Source organism: Trachemys scripta, chromosome 1 (genome assembly GCF_013100865.1).
Source record: "Trachemys scripta elegans isolate TJP31775 chromosome 1, CAS_Tse_1.0, whole genome shotgun sequence".
Lineage (NCBI taxonomy): Eukaryota > Metazoa > Chordata > Testudines > Emydidae > Trachemys > Trachemys scripta.
In genome coordinates, this window is record NC_048298.1 from 183,083,223 (window position 1) to 183,101,560 (window position 18,338).

Genomic DNA, 18,338 nt, shown 5'->3' on the forward strand with positions numbered 1-18,338 from the left:
TTTTTTTTTTCAAAAACAAGACAACTTGATATGATATTCCTTAAAAATAGTTACACACATCTATATTAGAATGATTGCAGAGGTCAGATAAATGGGAAATGAACATTTTTAGTAACTGCTGCTGTATCTTTGTGATAATTACATTAATATAGTTCCAAACTGGAATATCTTTTTAAACCATAGTTTATACTAATATTTTTGAAAATACTGTAATTCCCTAGTACATGTTGGATAACTCTTTTAATCTTAAGTAAATCCATTTTAGTACAATTAAAGACCAATACTTTAGCAGGGTTCGAAAGAGGAAACAGAATTGTGTTGTGAGCTGAAATCAAATATCCACCACAAAAGCTATCTCACCAATTTTTGCCTACATAAGAGATTTGAATGTCACCATCCATGACACTCAGTGTGTACTGCTTATTAAATGTACACAACTTTCAAAGTTCGTTACAATGTAGAATACTACCTTTAGGGAAAATAATAAAGAGTTCAGTCTTTTCTTATGAATTAATGTATATTAATTTATTGAAATCTGATGCAAACTTATACAAAGTCTAATCCTGCAAATTCTCTCTCGTGTGTAGTTCTTATTTATATGATTTCTATTTAAGTCAGTGGGAGTAATTATATAAAAAAGAGTTCTCAAACTGTAAACTTTTGGGGGCAAGGACCGCCTTTTTGTTATGTACGTGGCTAGCTCAATGGGGCACCAATCCTGATCAAAGTTTTTAAACACTACTAAAATAGAAATAATAATAGAATTGAAATAATCAATTATAAACTTGTTAGGGCAACTAGTATGTCTTTTCTGTGGGCCCCATCTTGCAAACCTTCTTTTCCTTGTGTGAGTAGTCCTTATTCATGTGACTAGTCCCACTGGCGTCAATAAAACTATGTGTATGAGTAAGGCCTATCTTTATAAAGCACCATGTTCAACTGCAAGTATTATAAGCAGCAAATATTAAATAAATGTTTTGGAATCAAAACATCTGCTGGTAGTGTATGTAAATACAGTGTTCAATAATGTAAAAGACAACATTTCTTTCCAGAGATGCCTGCTTAAAATAACTGTAATCATTGGAAAATCACACACCCATGTTTGCTTCCCTTCCCATTCCATATTTTACACACACACACACACACACAATCCCATGTCTATTATATGATGTGCTGTATCTCTGCCCAAAACTAACACTTTTCACAAACATCTGGATCTTTTTTACTATATTACATAGATAAAATTAACTTCTCCAAGGTGAAGTTTTAATAATTCAGATTATAAATAGCATACAGCATCTCTCAAAGAACTGTTGTTGGTTTATTGTTGTCATTGTCTTTGTAATTAGCATCATTATATCTTTCCCTTAAAAATATCTTTATATTAAAGCATTCATATACATCATTATTTAAAAGAATATTCGTTTTCATGGAAAACTGAATCCATCTTATAAAGGAGCAGTAATCATTCCCCTCACTGATCAACTATTTCAGAGGGGAAAAGAATAATTTATCCAAGACTGTCACATAATTTTTCAAGTTCATTGATTGGATCCTTGCTGATCTAACATCCTTCAACTCCAAAGTACATCTGAAAAACATCAGCACACCCCTTTTCATCTAAAAAATGATAGAGCTGCCCCAGATCCATATGATTTCCTCTGGTACCATGTGCATCAAATACTTTTTCTTCAAAAGATGAGAATTTTCTTTGTTTTTGCATCTCAGCATGTGACCCATCCAGAGAAATATCCTCTCTATGGCGAATTAAAATTCTCCGCCATGTTAATCTTCTGACTCTGAAAACAATTAGAGAAATATGAATCCATAAAATGTAGCACATTTTATAAAATGTTATGAAGCGGATTATGAAAGGAGGAGAATCGACAAATTTCAATTGTGTAGATATCTGGGATACACATTATAGCTCATTAGCCAATCAGTCAAACAAACAAATACATACCTGCAAACATTCCTAGAACCAGAGCATTGTTTCTTTACACCCATACCGCACAGAACAGTCAATAAAGTTGGGATTTAAATATAACTACACACCTCCACCTTGTCTGTGCGAGGAATTTTCTTACCCTTTATCTTTAATACTAAATGGGCAGAGCTGAACCAGGTCTACACTACACGAAAATACAAATGATACAAGCAATATAAAAAATATTAACAAGACTGGTGGTATAGCCTACTCTTGCTACACAGCTGACATAGAGCTGACGGGGGAGGCAAGAAGAAAAGCACTGCATAGTCAAAGAGAAACCCTTGCTGGCTAATTTATGGCCCTGATGGCTATAAGAAATGGCAGAAGGTGGGAGGTGTAAATTAATTGTGATAAAATATAAAACATATACTTTTCATAGACAAGATGTTGATTTTATCAGTACTACGAGTTACCCACCTTCTGACCAAATGTACAGAACCACAACATAACAAGCACAATATTCTAACCACCAATGTTACTTAAAAGCAAAATATAGTATATAAAAAGCAAACCTTGACCAGAATTCTTCACAAGTACTCTGTGGGCCTTCTACACAAATGACACCTGGTTTCCCAGGCATGCTAAACCCCGACAGAGCGAGCTCCTTAGACCAATCAACAATATTCTTTCTTTTATGCTTGTTGTAGATGTGATGACTATAGATCCATAATCTAGTGAAAATGACATCTTCTGACTGCATAGTCCTCAATGTCGTCACTGAGGAAGATGAAAGCTCCTTATCGATATAAGCAGCTGCATGATCTTTAACCCATTCTCTTGCATTTAATACACAGACCTCACCACTGCAGTTTCTCTTCAAGTATGTTTTTAGATCTGTGTTCAGCTGAATCTGCTGTGATCGGCTTATTGATGGTGACCTAAGGAAAAAATATTAACGCATCTTGTTAGCATATCTTTTTTAAAAGGTAGGGAAATCAGAATGTCTAAAAACTCTATTATGTTGTTAGTTTAGAACTGGTTCAAAAGCATTTTGTTTGGCTAAAACATTTAATATTTCCTAAGAAAATCCCATTTTAGCCTTTAAAGGGCTAGCTGCAGATTTTATATATAGCACTATATAGCTGTAAATTTTAAACAGGAAAAGCCCAGATGAGAATTTATGATGGTCACTGCAGTAGTGTTCTGAGATATACAATGTAACAGAAACAAACAAAAATACTAAAACAGAAATAATGCAGGTCAGTGAGTAACAATATTCTGCCAAGCAGAAGGATGAGATTTATTAGACAACCTTTCACTTCTTAAGTTAGAACCAACTGGAAGCATTGTCACGATGGACTATGGCCCAGATCCTCAAAGGTATTTAGGCACCTAACTCCCACTGAAATATCTTTGGGAATCTGAGCCTATGTTCCTTACTTGGACACTGGTCCTGTAAAATGATCAACGCTGGAAGACCATCACTGTGCCCACATGGAGCCACAATAATTTCACTGTACTGGGAGCTAGCACTCCTATGTTCTATTCTCAGCTCTGTCACTCACCTGCTGCATGACCCTGAGCAAGCCACTTCACCACTTTGCATCTCTGTTTCCCTTCCCACCCTTTGTCTGTCTTGTTTATTTAGACTGTGTGTTCTTTGGGGCTGTCTCTTGCTATTATTTATTGATCTAGTAAATTTTAGCTTTTAGTTCCCTGTCTAGAAATATGCAGTACCTGACAGTAATTTCTGGTAGAACAGCTGGGTAGTTAAGTGGTAAAGCACAGGATAAAGAAAGCATTACCTAAACAAAAAGAAAAGAAAAAAAAAAGGGCATTAAAATTTGATCTGAAATGTTTTTTTTTTTCTTTCTTTCAAAAATATGGCTACATTACCATAGTGGCATCAGCAACCTCTTGTTTTACATTCAGTATAAACTGAACTTTTGAAGATGGGATCTCTGACGTCTTATTATCAATATAATGTTTTAGTTCTGCTACAGCCAGCTGGTCAGTCACAATAAACTCATCTTCATCAGGAAACATACTAGAAAGTAGGTCTAACTCAGAAAGTTGTACTTCAGCTTCTTCCAAATTAGTCATTTTGGCCATGTTTTAGCTGTTTCCTAAATAAAGAAATTAGGAAAAAAATGAAAAGACAATTCTAATAGATACAAGCACAAGTTTAAGGTCCAATCATGCAACTGTTATGTGAGTAATATTAATTGATATAAGTAATCCCACCAAAATCAATGGGATTGCTCATAAGAGCTGATCAGCTAAGGGTTTGCAGGATGGGGGCCAATATAGAAATGGTGGCTGAAATCTTGGCCCTATTTAAATAAATCGGAACACTTATGACATCCCATTGATTTCAATAGGGCCAGGATTTCACCCTCTGTTTTCACTCAAATGTCTTTGGATTACACAGTGTGGTATGTTTTGAATTTCATCATTTGTGTTGTTTTGGTATTTGCAGTGCTGGATAAGGCTATGCTTAGGGGTCTGTCCTTCCAACAATATGTGGGAAAATTAGGCATATAGTGCCACTTTAAGCATCAAAGTGCAGAAAAGTGGTCAGAAAAGTGATTGTAGAAATGGTAAATTATTGCTCATTGGATCTAGGGTGACCAGACGTCCCGATTTTATCGGGACTGTCCTGATATTTGCTTGTTTGTCCAATGTTAGGTCGGGACACTGGACAAACAAGCAAAGGCTCTGGAGCCCGGAAGGGCTCGCGCCCCCCCCGCCACCTCCTTTCCCCATTGGCTCCCTTCCCAAATCCCCATCTCTTCCCGAAGCACGCCATTCCTCCTCCCTCCACAAGCGCTGGAGAGAGGCCCCAGAATCGCATGGGGAGCGTGGGGCCGGGGTGAGAGTCCAGCCTGGCCCCGAGCGCAGGCAGGACTTAGTTGGGCGGTACCTGGAGGGAGAGTAAGGGGGCGGCCCGTGGGGCCAGGCGGCGGCTGTTCTCCCCACCTGGGCAGCGGGACTCGGGAGCAGCCGCTGCTGCAGCTCCCACTGCCGCGGGGGGAAGAAGCGGCCGATGGCCAAGCTCGGCGGCTGCGGCTCTGGCACCCGGGCCCGAACCCCCCAAGCCCGGGCCTGCTGCGGGGACCTAGCAGTGCGCACACTGCGCCCAGCCCCTGGCCAGTCGCATCTGGGCTGGCTGCCCAGCCGGTGCAATCCCGCGGTGGCCCCGGGGCGGAGGCATCGGCAGCCCAGCCCCGTTCGTTCCCCTGCGGGACCCGAGCAGGACGGGGGGCTGGGGCCTGCTGCCCCCACTCCGGGGCTGCCTGCGGGATTGCACCAGCTGGGCAGCCAGCCCAGATGCGACTGGCCAGGCACTGAGCGCAGCATGCGCACTGCTGGGTCCTCGCAACAGGCCCGGGGGGTTCGGGCCTGGGCGCCAGAGCCGCAGCCGCCGAGCACCATGGCCGCTTCCTCCGGCCGCAGCAGGAGTTGCAGCAGCGGCTGCTCCCAAGTCCCGCTGCCCAGGTGGGGAGAACAGCCGCCGCCTGGCCCCGCGGGCCGCCCCCCTACTCTCCCTCCAGGTACCGCCCGACTGAGTCCTGCCTGTGCTCGGGGCCAGGCCGGACTCTCACTCACCCCGGCCCAGCGCTCCCCCTGCATCTCAGGGGCATCCCTCTAGCACTTGCAGAGGGAGAAGGAAGGGGGTATGTGTGTTTTTTTGCTCTGCTGCCATTTTTTTTTGCTCCGCCCCCCGCGTCCTGATATTTGACCAGGGTGATCTGGGCACCCTAATTGGATCTGCTCACTGTACATTCAAAGACATATTTACTGTACTGACAAAATCTACAAGATTCTGCTATTAGCCCTGCAGAGCCAATATAGACATGGGAGAGCGTGATGAATTTTATTACGCCTTACAACTTTACCAAATGGTTAACTAAATTCTAATTAGATAAATGTTTACAAGTGATGAAGCATGAGCCAAAAGAATCACTCTGGACTTTCAGACCCCACAATGGGGTTTCCAGCACTGGCAGTTGTTATAATAAGCACTCCTAGGAGTGCAGGAGGAGGCCCCCTTTTAGAAAGAACAAATTACATTTTTTAATTTTAAAACACACACCACATCTCAAAAGCAGAACCATAGTCTATGCTAAGTCCACAGCAGTGTACTTGTAGCTGTGTCAGTCCCCAGATATTAAAGAGAGAAGGTGGGTGAGGTCGTATCTTTTATTGGACCAAACTTCTGTTGGTGAAAGACACAAGCTTTCTGAGCGACACACACACAGCTCTTCCTCAGGTCTGGGGAGCAGCAAAACACCAGGGGGAACCGACCGTTTAGCATAAGGAGTTAGAGCGTCTGGTAAGTGTCCCTGGGCCACTCTACCCTGCATGGTCCCTCAGCGAGACGCTGTAACTACTCGGACGGACCAATCGGTCCCGCCGCGCGTGCAGCTGCCAGGCTGGGTGGGTGGGGCCCCTTCCCCGGGCCGGAAGAAGCGCTCAGCTCCCACCAACAGAAGCTGCTCCAGAGAGAGTCGCTGCCTCACCCATTATTTGGGACTCTGAGCTTTAAATCACCACGCTGGGCCCGGAATCCGCCCCGCCCCGCCGGGCAGCTCACACCGCGCAGCGCTACAGCTTCCCACGCAGCCGCTCTATAGCCAGGGCCCAGCACAACCCCCCCCCAGCTCACACCCCTCCGACTGCGCCTGCGCCCCCACCCTGGGCCGAGACGTATACAGGCCACTCCGCTATTACGCATGCGCTACGGGTCTTGCACTTCCTCATTCGCGGTCTCTCGCCGATTGACCTCGACCCTCCTCCAGTTTCCCAATATGTAACGCACCGGAAGTGATAAAGAGCCGTTCCCTCTAACAGCTCAGCCATGGGAAGAGGGCGGGAGCCGTAAAACTACGCTAAGCCGGAAATATGTGTCGTAAAACAACTAGCTTCACGACACTGGCAGGTGAGGGACTTAGGCTCAATGAGTTCCTCCGGACTCCATCACGTTATTTACCCTCCCTTATCCCCCCACCAGTCTCTGAGTCACTTACTCTCCTGGCCTGAGCCGTCTCGTGTCCGCTCCCGGCCCGACTCTGCGCGGCTGGTGCTGTGGGGCTTTCCTACTGGTTCTGGTGGCTGTCCGTAACGGTTGGGAGGCGGGCTCAGATGAGGCTGACTAGCCAATCGGAGCCAGCGGGCTGCTCCCGAGTTGCCAGGCGAGGTGGGGTGCGCTGCAGTCCTGGCTTGGGTTAGTGTGAGAGGAGGGGCAGGCTGCAGCAGCAGCGCTGGTGGCAGGAGCTGGAAGACGCGGCGCTCATCCCGCCACGCGGGCAGGTAGGCAGCCCTGTGCGCCCGCGCCCTGGGTCGGGCAGGAGAAGGGGGGCAGCTGCAGGAGCAGCCTTGCCCCCGGGTCCCTCGCGGCTGGGAGCTAGGATAACAGCGGGCAGGGGCGCTGGAACAATCTGTATAGAGGAGGTGCTGAGAGCCATGGAACCAAACTATAAAGCCTGTATATAACAACAATCTCTTCAAGCCAGGGGGGTGCAGTAGCACCCACAGTTCCAGCACCTCTGGCAGCGAGGTCTCATTGAGCTGAGACCTCGCCCGGGGGAGGCTCAGGGTCCCTGGGCAGATGTGGACCAAAGAACACGTGTTGTGCTGCGTGACACTCACTCTGTACTGTGGAGGAGGAGGGGTGTGTGTACGTGTGTTTCCCAATGGGATACATCTCCTGTGGAGGCCTGGCGGTGGTGGTGGGAGAAATGCCTAGAGATAGAGAGGTTGCATACCTGGTACAGTGGGCACCACTTACACTGGACATTTGCCACCTACTGTGGATCAGAGGTATGTCCTATTCCTAGTGTACCAGACTCCGCAAATATTAGTGAAGTTACAGTGGGGTGAACAGCTTCTACAAATAGTGCCCTTGTGTCAATGTCCTATTCCCATTCTACAGCAGGTGTATTTTAAAGGCTTTCAGGTGCCTTAACAAACTGTTGGGTCTAAATCACGCCCTTTAATACTACATAAATAGTATTTTGTAGCTTAGTAGTGTTGAGGAGATCCTGTCTGACTCATCTTCCCAGCCACAACATAGATTTGTTTAATACTTACCTATTCTCAGCTGCCTTCTCATTCTGTTGGCAAGATAGAGTTCAACCTGGACAAGGCTAGAAATGCATGACTGTGATTTAACTAAAGGTTGACAATTGCAACTTTATTTTTGAGTGTGCAACTAATTCCTTTTCCAAATCTATAATTTCTTTAGTCTGAATTTTCAGAGTGTTAAATTTGCCAGACCCTTTAAAGTGCTACTTCATCTTTCACATAAATGAATGTAGTATGCATCCCAATCTGGGTCTATGCTGGTTGTGCAGTATGTATATATCTTATGAACCTTGTAACTGACACTTGTAATCCCTCATAACCTAAGCCTTACCCCCGATGTACGGTACCTTCCTCCTTAACTTGTGTAAATTTGATTTTAAACATTAACTTTAGTAATTTTTTTTTAATCTTTAAATCTGTTACTACCTGGGTAAACTTGTCCTTTTGAGAATGTGGTTGGAATTCCTTTCCATGCCAAGGTCTGATATCTGACCTTTCTTGAAGAGGTGTCCCCTCTGAATTCAGCTACTCTTGTGCTTTTTCTCATTATATACATTAAACCATACATACAGTACCTGATTTTATTATTATTATTTAAGACAAACATAAATGCAGTTTGCTTAAGGCTCTGTCATGATGTTAGAGACTGATGCCTCTCTAGGTCCCTTTTTAAGGGTATACTCAAACAGTTGTTCTAAATTGCATTATTTACTAGATAGTTCTATGAATACAAAAACTGAAATCTCCCAGCATTGAAGAGACATCAATGCCACAAAAAATCTGAATCTCCAGTATATTGTCAAATGCTGCTAGAATAACAATTTATTTAATATTGCTGAGCAAGTCATAAAAAAAATGAATTTACAATAAATCAAAAGTAGAGAGTTCATTAAATAAGTATCATCAGTATTTAAATATGATAAACTAATAATATGACAGTTGCCGCCTAAAACTTTTGTGGCCGTACTCCATTAAGGTGAACCATAAAAGTGTAGGGGAATTTTGCTGACAGTTTAGACCCCACTCTTACAAATTGCGGACCTCTGGGCCCTTGTGGGGTCCCATAGACCTCAGAGCTCAGATCTGGTTGCAGAAGTGGGGTCAAAATGTGCATTAGCTGTAAAGTACAGAAATATTATGAATTCATGTCCCCTTGAAATTCAGCTAATTTAAAATTTGTCTGATTGCTGCTACCTTTTGTATAACCCCTTACAAGCAGAATCAAAATCTAGTTTTGAATTTAATGTTTTTTTTCCCCATTAGGTTCTGTGTAAGGAAAACTACAAAGCACTAATATGGGAAAGAAGCGAGCAAAGGGAAAAAACATACAGGCTGATGATGAGTCTCAAGATATTTTGGGTATGTTTCATAACAAAATATTTTCATAGACTGTAGTGCTGTGGAACAAATGTTTCATCTGTCTTGAAAGTGAGGAGCATTGAAAACCCATTAATAACCAGAAGGCATTTACAGTAGTCACTTTTACTTCTTTGAATATTTGATTGTAAAGAATGAGTTTACTCAGCTGAAACTTAAGTTCTTCAGAAAGCTTCAGTATTGCTTCTTAAACTTGGTAGGAAATCTATAAAATGTCAAAGATTCAATGTTTACTGTTATACAGGTCCAATCCTGAAAACCTTTTCTCAATAGTCATTTCAATTTACATGGAAATGCCCCAGAATCCTATGAGACATTCATGGTATAAAGGGCCTGCAGAGCCAGGCCCCGTATGTGTAATGGAAAGTTTCTGGATACAGTTTTTTCATTTCTGGGTGGATCGGTATGCTAACAGTAAAAGAGTATGAATCAAAATGCACAATTATAAATGCGTATGTCATTTCAGAGAAATTATTATTCCTGGTAATAGCAGCATCTTACTCCATCTGGCTTTGGAGGTCAACGCTGCCTCAGTTTCCTCACTGCCATTTATCTTCCATGAACTTACAGGCTACCATAACACTTTTTGACCTTCTGGTCAAAAGTCCACCCCTCTTTCAGAGTAAAATGAAGTTCTGAAATGAGCATAATCCTTCCTTTCAGCTTCATTACAGGATCCCAGCCCTACTTCAAAGGTCAGTTTTCCCCAAGCTGTAGCTTTTCTTTTTGTATACTCTTCCACCAGGCTCTAAATAGTTCTTCAGTGCCCTTGTTTACCCCACTGGTGCAGGGTGTTTCTATGCACCTCTCTAAATAGTGCCATAGGTGGGGACCAATGCCCACTTTCCCTCTCTGTCCTATAGGTTTCCACCCCGAGACCCTAATGCCATAGGCTGTCTGCCCGGAATTCCAAACTACATTGTTTCTGTTTCCCAGGGCCACTTCCTATAGTGACCTCAATCTAGTCTCCCTTGCAGTCTCTCTTTGGCCAGCTCCCTTGCTGGAGAGCTACATTCCCGGTCAGCTCTCCAGGAAGAAGTCATCTAAGGGAAAGTCTTGTAGCCATCATCCTTCTTTGAATCTCTCTCCTTGACTGAGCTGAAGGCCTCTCTTTGTATATTGTAGCCTTGTAGGTTACATGACTGTCACTTGATCTCTGGGCCCTGAGCAGGGAGGTAGGCTAAACAGGCACAGGTAAGTTTGCCCAACTCCCTAAAAGGTGCCAGCTCACCTGTGTTATTTCTGTCTCATAGCCCAAAATGGAAGTTAATTTACAGAAAATAAATAATGCTGGAAGTTGTCAGTAACTTAACTTTTAGTTGCATTGAATATGCAAGACTTTTGAACAAAAAATTTATTTAATTTGGACTTGTTGTAGACAAACCAAAGACTACTAATGACTACTGTGCAGACAAACATCTATCCCAGGCTGTATTATTATTTAGCATTTGTATTATGGTAGCAGCCTGAATCCCCAGTCAATACCATAATTCCAATGTGTTAGACACTCTACATCTAGCAAGACTGAGTCACTGCCATGAAGTTCTTACAGTCTAGGGCTATAGTCCTGCCAACTGCTCCAGGCAAAGGAGAAAGATTTTAGAGCTATTATTAATTGACTTGAACAATAAAAAAAATCCAATTTTACACAAGGTACTAGAAAATAGTTTGAATTATACAGAAATTTATGTAATTTTTTTTAACAAGTTACTTAAATTCATTGAAAGAGTATGGTAGCAAAAGAAAGCGCTATAAATATTAACTATGGATTTAGATGCTTTGTAAATTAAATTATTTCATGTAAGCAGATTTACTGAAATATTTTTACTCTAGCTTTTATACTAGAGAAATTAAGCATTTTTTGTAAATATTAATTTAGAGCAAATAGGGAAACAAACGATGCTAAGCAGCATTATATATCTTAGTGACACACATTTGTATAAACCCACCACATATTTCTTCCAAACCTGTTTCTATTTGGCTTAGGAAAATTTTAAAATGCGTTGCTTCAGTTTACTGACTAACAGGTTATGCATAAACAGTTAGTTGTAAGCTCTTTGTAAATTAAACCCCTTGTCATGTAAAAGGCAAAACCAACAGCTTCTTTTCACTCAAACCCCAGAAATAACCAACTAGAAATAAAAAAATCAGACTCAAACAATATCCATCTCACTAGCAAATACTAGCATTCATTATATACTTATACAGCACTTGGTATATTTAATATACTTAGGTATATTTAATCCTGTATCACTGTGGTGAGATGAACTAGATCAGGGTAGTCAGTTGGACCGCAGGACAAATCTGGATCGTCAGATGCTTTTGAACTGACCCCAAAATCTTTTTATTTACTTATTATAATTATTGTTTATTTTATTATTTTCTCTGGAGTCTGGATCTTGATTATACCTTGACCAAGAAATTTGGACCTTGACAAAAAAATAATTGACTACCTCTGGACTAGATGACCTTTTGTGGTCCCTTCCAGCCCTGCATTTCTGTAGTTCTATGGCTATATCACTTCTTCCTATCAAAGACCATCATCTCATGCCACTGACTGTAGCTCTGGCAATATGGCATAAGCAGTCTGTCAAGCCTTTAGGAATTTATAGATCAAAACCAATACACCTCTACCCCGATATAACGCGACCCAATATAACACAAATTTGGATATAACACGGTAAAGCAGCGCTCTGGGAGGGCGGGGCTGCGCACTCCAGCGGATCAAAGCAAGTTCAATATAACGCGGTTTCATGTATAACACGATAAGATTTTTTGACTCCCAAGAATAGCGTTATATTGGGGTAGAGGTGTACCTTATACTTCATTTGGAATCTAACAGGAAACAGTGAAGATCCTGGTGTCTTCTGCTGAGAGAAACCTCTAAGGTTACTTCTACACTTAAAACACTATATCAGTGATACTCACTATAGCAACAGGATCAGTTCTCCTATTGCTTTAGGTAATCCGCCTCCCCAAGAGGCAGTATCTAGGTCAAAGAATTCTTCTGTCGACCAAGTGCTGTCTGCACTGGAGGTTAGGTTGGCATAGCTGTCTCTGTCAACGGTGTGGATTCTTCACTCCCCTGAGAAACATAGATGTGCCAATGTTTCCAGTGTAGACCAGTCCATAGTGACTAACGTTCTGCATTGGCTTCTGTTTCTGGGTGGATTTAAGATGTAGCGCTACGTAGAGAATGTGACAAAAATAATAATATCCTGCACAAATCTTACTTAATTGAATTTAATGCCTTTAGGATCCATTGTATTAAAAATCAAATTGTTTGTGTTATTGAGGTTATGTGCAGCTTCGTATGTGCTAATGTAATTCCTCCAGTCATTATCCCTTTGACACAAACCCCCCGGAGAGGTGTACATAAACTAGCTCAAATTGGATTCTCCAGAGACCAACAGACAAAGAAAGGATTTTTGGATAAATATCCTGGTTTTAAACTGGCTCAGGGCTTTCTCCCTGATCCAGAAAACAGACAGGACCCCTGGTCCATGGAAGGCCCTAATTCTTAGAGTAGGATTGGAAGGACTTGGACTATTGAGTATGAACTTGTGATCATGGAACTTGTGATCCCTTTGTGGGGGTTTGAAGGACTGCTCCTGCCAGAGCACATGTTAGCGTTGTCATGATCTCTGGTATGTTTATTAGCATGCATGCACATTCTTTTATTGTTTTAATAAGTTTTCTCTGTAATGCTTTTACCCAAAGAATAAATAGGCTTGCATAGAAAGAGTTGTGTGGCAACTTATAACTGTAGCAATTACATTGTGTATCGTCTCTGAGGAGAGAAGCTAAGCAGGTCTGCTTAGGCAGCCTGACTTTGCTGGTGAATTCACAGTATAATCAGGAAACTGTACAGTCTGGAAATATCTTGGTCAGGACAGTGGAAGACACATGTCTCCACCCAAGAGAGGTGATGGCCAGGGGAGCTGGAAGTCTGAGAGTGGAAACTTCATCCTCCAACCTCCATCCTTAGAGGTTTTTAAGGTCAGGCTTGACAAAGTCCTGGCTGGGATGATTTAGTTGGGAATTGGTCCTGCTTTGAGCAGGGGGTTGGACTAGATGACCCCCTCAGGTCCCTTCCAACCCTGATATTCTATGTTTCTATGAAACCCTTGTTGAATTACTGAGGGGAAATACAGATGCAGTTGCCTTGAATTGTGACAGAGTTATCTAGTCTTGAAATGACAAAGGCATAGATTATGATGGCTAGGTCTGTATCCAGAAGAAATTTGACAGTCTTATTCAGTAATGCTATTTGGTCATATCCGAGCAATAGCTGACAGTCCAACGATATCTCCAGATCGTGAACCCTTGTAATGAAGGATGGTCACACACTCTTTGTCAAATCTTTGCCACAGTGTCCAATTACTTCCCCTAACATGTCATTGTTTCCTTAACTATGAAAAGGCCACTTGAGCTCATGAGCCTGTCACCTTTTTTATGACATCTAGAAGTCTGTGTCCATGTTGACTACTTGGCAAAAATGTGACTTCCTCATTTTATCTCTGTACTTTGTTTCATAGAACCTGTGTGCAAGCACATTCGCAAGGGATTGGAACAAGGCCATGTAAAAAAGGCATTGCTGAATGTGGAGTGGAACATTTGTCAGGACTGCAAGACAGACCATCAGAGACAAGATAAATCTGAAGAGGAAGCAGATGAAAGCCCTTCAATATGGTTATGTCTAAAATGTGGCCATAGGGTACTTCTCTTTTTTTTAATACCCTTCAATGTTGCATAATGCAGTTAAGAAAGAGAGCTTCCAATTAGGCCATTAAATTTTTATTTACTGTTAAACTTGTATCCAGATGTGGTGCTACACAAATGATTTAATATAGTTCAATCTGGCAAAAAGTGTCTGCTCTGAATTGCTACTAAATGTATCTAGAAGCTTGGCACAAAGGCATTTAGCAGACTTAAGGACCAGACTCCATCGTGATGACTTCCACTTCTTGAAAGTCCAGATTATTTTGCTTGTAATAATAGATAATATTTCTATTGCAGGATCTTATGGTATATTGTAGTAGTAATATGGCTTACTTAATTTAGAATAATGTAATGCCTAATAGTTTTTCATTTTTTAGGACTTAAAGTTGGGATTTTCAAAAGCACCTAAGGGAGTTAGGTGCCCAAATCCCCTGCTACTTGATAATTATCCTCTATCCAACTAGTACCTTTTCTCTGTAGAAATAAACTTCTGGAGGTATTCATACTAATTACTTTATTTGCTTAGCTAATTGTTAGGTATTTATTAAAATTTTGTTTATAGTCTGAATTTTTTTTTTCACTTGATAGTCCATTGGGTTTTGTGACACTTCTGGTTATCAATGTTATAGGGCTGTGGCAGAAATTCTCAAGAGCAGCATGCTTTAAAGCATTATACAACACCAAGATCAGAACCCCATTGTTTGGTTCTCAGTTTGGACAACTGGAGTGTGTGGTGAGTTTGTCAGGCAACAGTTAAAAGTCATAACTGGAAGAAAATAAAAACTGGGGTGTGATTTATTTGTGTTTTGTTTGTAGACTTCTCAAAACTTTCAGGATATTTTCATACAAAAAACTTTTAACTTAGAGTTATGGTGCTGAAATAATTAATAAAATCTTTTACTACAGCATTACCATAAGACTGACACTGACCAGTTAGTAAATATTGTTAACATTTAATACATTCACTTAATGATAGTATTAACATGTGAAAAATTCGTGTTCGCATTCCCACATCAACCCTAATGCTGTCCCTCAAGAGAGACACTCTTTCAGTCTGAACATTACTAATATATATATATCTTAGGCTACATAATGTAATTAGTGATAAATGTTTAATCTTTCAGTCTTGTTAGAAATTAAGGTTTTAATGGTCATACTGCCATTGTGCTTTTTACATAAAGTTGCTGAGGTGATTTATTCAATGACTTAACTCTAAGTTAAATATTTTGTGTGTGTAAATTTCCTTCTTTTAAAAGATATTCTAAATTGTATGACATAGAAATATTGCACCTAGTTTATAACGGTTTTTATTACATCAGGCTTTCTGGTGTAAAAACAACTGACTTTATGAAGAATTTAAAACTGATTGGTGCAATACAGTATTTCACTATAAAGTGGATGTTTAAAACTAAAAGCCAAAAATAGTTCTTCAAATCTCTTGATGTAATTAATATACAAAGGAGATGCTAAAATCTTAGATTAATCTTTTATACAGTATATAAAAAGAACTTTGCAATCGCTGTCTTCCGTTCAAAACTTTTTAGCTGATACAGAGACAATAAAGAGGATGGTACCTTTTTAAGTTTTTGTCATGTGTTGCCCATTAAAATGGTGACTGAGCCTGTTTAAAAATTTACCAAGTTTTCAAAACAGTTGACAAAAAAAATAGATTCCTAAGTAGGTTGGATGAAAGATTGGTTTTTTATATATATATATATATTTTTCTTTCCATGCTTTGTATTGGGGATTCTAGTGGGTTAGAAAAAAGAGCTTCATTATAAACTTCCTCTGCTCCCAAAAATGGGAGTCAATCGACACTTTCTTGTAATCCTGAAATCTGCTAAATGCATTTGTGCCTAACACTTTAAAAATAAGTGTACTCGATATATACTCATTTAGGATGTTTCAGTATGTCAAAGCAGTTCTGTTTGGTTACATATGTTAGTGCAAGTCTATACCAGGTAACAGGACAGGTGGTTCCTTAAAGTCACGGTTGAGGTATGTTGACAGGACAGTGTGGGGAAGATTGCATTGTTCTCCCAATGCTCTATCTGCTCTGTGGATAAATAGAATATTTCCATCTACCAGTGTGGCTTTTCTCAGCAAAATTATGTGAAACACAGAGAAGTGATCTAGTGGTACACTTATTTGTTTTTTGTTCTCTTAGAAATAAAATCACAACTGTATCAGCAATTAAAAAGGCAAATAAAACAAAACTATACATTAACAGGACAAGCAGAATACACTTGTTCATATCTTATTCAAACTAAATATAACAAAATAAATGTTTGGATAGAATAAACTTCAACTTTTATATTTGTATCCACTAATATTTGTAATCGTTTCCTTTGGGGCCTGATTCTTTATTTTCTTTATTCAGGCAGAACCCCCAATGAATTTGAGTTTTGCATGAGTAAGGACTGCAGGATGTCCATAAAGTCAACAGTTAGGGTTTATATGATCCCCACCTCCCATATCACTGCCACTCTTTTTCTTTAATGAAGGTAAATTGGTATCAAAATTGTTTTTTAAATTCCCAATTCAAGAAGATTGTTATAAAATTATAGCATTTTCAGGTGTGTATAATGGAGTAGTTCAGAAATGACTCTAGATGATGTGATTTGATGCCATATAAATATAATTTTAACTCTTTTTTTTTTTTTTTTTTTAATTGCACTCCTTTGGCTTCTTTTTGGGAGACAGGTGCTACTTGTGTGATAATGAAGTCCCATATAATAGTTCAAATCGATTGGGCCAACTCGTGGATTGTGTTAGAAAACAAGCTTGTGTCAACACACCAAGTACAGGTAGGTACCTATGAGGTATATATAGTACACTGAAAGCGCCTTGAGCCCAGCAGGCACTGCTGTAAATCAAGACAATACAATATTAATTGTGGGGTTTAGATGTTAGGAAATGGGGTCAGGATTTCACCTAATGTTTCTAAACCTTTTCAAAAGGAAAATATGGGGACAGGAAAAACTTCCTTCTGGAATCAGAATGTTGTTCCTAGAGTATGTGTGTGATGTGGATTCCGCTGTGGGGGCACATGAGATGAGATTATGTGAAGAGTAGCATCCGTGCCTGTGCTGTGCATGTCCCCATGGGGGACCTCCCTGAGGTCATAAAGGGCAAGGTGGCTGCAACTATATCTCAGTTCTTTTTTTATTGTCCATAGCAGCAAGGAGTGTCTGCACCTTGTCCCTTAGTGGAATTTCCCCCTCCTTGCAATTTTTCTCTAGGTAGGGGAATTTCCCAACAAGTTCCCCCTTTTCTTTATTTAGTTTTTTTTTTTTATTTAACTTCTCAGCACCTTGCACCATTACCTTAATCTAAATAGACAGATTCAAAGCTGACCTGCCTTATGCAGTATTCTACAGAGAGATGGTGATGTTGAGATCTCATCCCAATTTTATTCCCAAAGTTGTCAGATTTCCATTTTAAGTGGAAATCTATTAATCTCCCCGTTTTCTTTCCAAAACCCCATTCTTCTCCAGGGGATAAGAAACTTTACACCTTGGATGCTCTAGGTCCTTGCTGTATTATCTTGATAGGCCAAAGCCCTTTGGACAGTCTCCCTGTCTTTGTTGCCATAAATAGCACTTCTAAGGGGCAAGCCATTTCTTCCCAGCGAATATCTAAATAGGTTGAAATACACTAGGTAATCTATCATATGCTGCTCCACCCCTTCCTCCAAATATCAAAGCTCATTCTACTAGAGCACAGGCTCCCTTCTCTACATGCTTTACATGAATCCCCATTGACGTTTGCAAGGCAGCTACGCAGAGTAATCCCATTGCTGTATTAAATACTATACCTTTGACCTGGCCACAAGATCATACACCAAATTTGGAAGGCCACTATTTGGTTACTGGCAATTAGGAGTCCAGAATAGGGCACTGGTTATCGGCCACCTAGAGTGGAATCCACACAGAATGCTATTCAAAGAAGAAAAAGTCATTACTTGCCTTATAGTAACTGGTTCTTCTAGATGTCATCCTTGTGGATCCCAGACCTGCCCTTTATTCATATTTTTTCAGAGTCCTCTTTACCTGAGATTTTGAATTAGCAAGGAAACTAAGAGATGGTTGTGGCTGCTCTGCCCTTTATGTCCATGGTTGTGGGATGGGGAGGCACAAAGGCATTGCTATTCTAATTTTGTGCAAGGAGCATGCACATCTAAAATGGGATGACAGCATCTCTAAGAACTAGGTACTATTAG

At 40.8% G+C, this 18,338-nt stretch overlaps 2 protein-coding genes across 5 annotated transcripts in view; one reads left to right on the forward strand and one right to left on the reverse strand.

Annotated features, from left to right (window-relative positions):
- Positions 1 to 7,068, reverse strand: RWDD2B (RWD domain containing 2B). Of its 2 annotated transcripts, none has more exons than XM_034793352.1 (5): positions 6,961 to 7,068; positions 3,827 to 4,056; positions 3,668 to 3,735; positions 2,503 to 2,868; positions 1 to 1,799 (listed from the first exon to the last, which is right to left on the reverse strand). In XM_034793352.1, the coding sequence occupies exons 2-5, from the start codon at positions 4,040 to 4,042 to the stop codon at positions 1,565 to 1,567; spliced, it is 885 nt and encodes a 294-aa protein (XP_034649243.1). In that variant the 5' UTR covers positions 4,043 to 4,056; positions 6,961 to 7,068; the 3' UTR covers positions 1 to 1,564. The 2 variants fall into 2 exon arrangements, with proteins under 2 accessions (XP_034649243.1, XP_034649252.1); XM_034793361.1 differs by lacking the exon at positions 6,961 to 7,068 and adding an exon at positions 6,454 to 6,557.
- Positions 6,757 to 18,338, forward strand: part of USP16 (ubiquitin specific peptidase 16) — a 25,984-nt gene continuing 14,402 nt past the window's right edge. For 2 of the 3 annotated variants that reach the window (XM_034793319.1, XM_034793338.1), the window contains exons 1-5: positions 6,757 to 6,872; positions 9,281 to 9,376; positions 13,933 to 14,111; positions 14,746 to 14,849; positions 16,820 to 16,923. In XM_034793319.1, the coding sequence (XP_034649210.1) occupies positions 9,313 to 9,376; positions 13,933 to 14,111; positions 14,746 to 14,849; positions 16,820 to 16,923 (451 nt within the window). In that variant the 5' untranslated portion in view covers positions 6,757 to 6,872; positions 9,281 to 9,312. Of the gene's footprint in view, positions 6,873 to 7,139; positions 7,244 to 9,280; positions 9,377 to 13,932; positions 14,112 to 14,745; positions 14,850 to 16,819; positions 16,924 to 18,338 lie in introns of those variants that run through there. The other variant, XM_034793327.1, reaches the window with a different exon arrangement.

Excerpts from the sequence above, each read along its gene's own strand:
- RWDD2B (XM_034793352.1), bottom strand. The coding sequence starts at position 4,042 with ATGGCCAAAATGACTAATTTGGAAGAAGCTGAAGTACAACTTTCTGAG. Across the intron at positions 2,869-3,667 it reads CTACCAGAAATTACTGTCAG|GTCACCATCAATAAGCCGAT; the intron begins GTACTGCATATT and ends TTTTTTCCTTAG. Across the intron at positions 1,800-2,502 it reads TGTGAAGAATTCTGGTCAAG|AGTCAGAAGATTAACATGGC; the intron begins GTTTGCTTTTTA and ends AATTGTTTTCAG.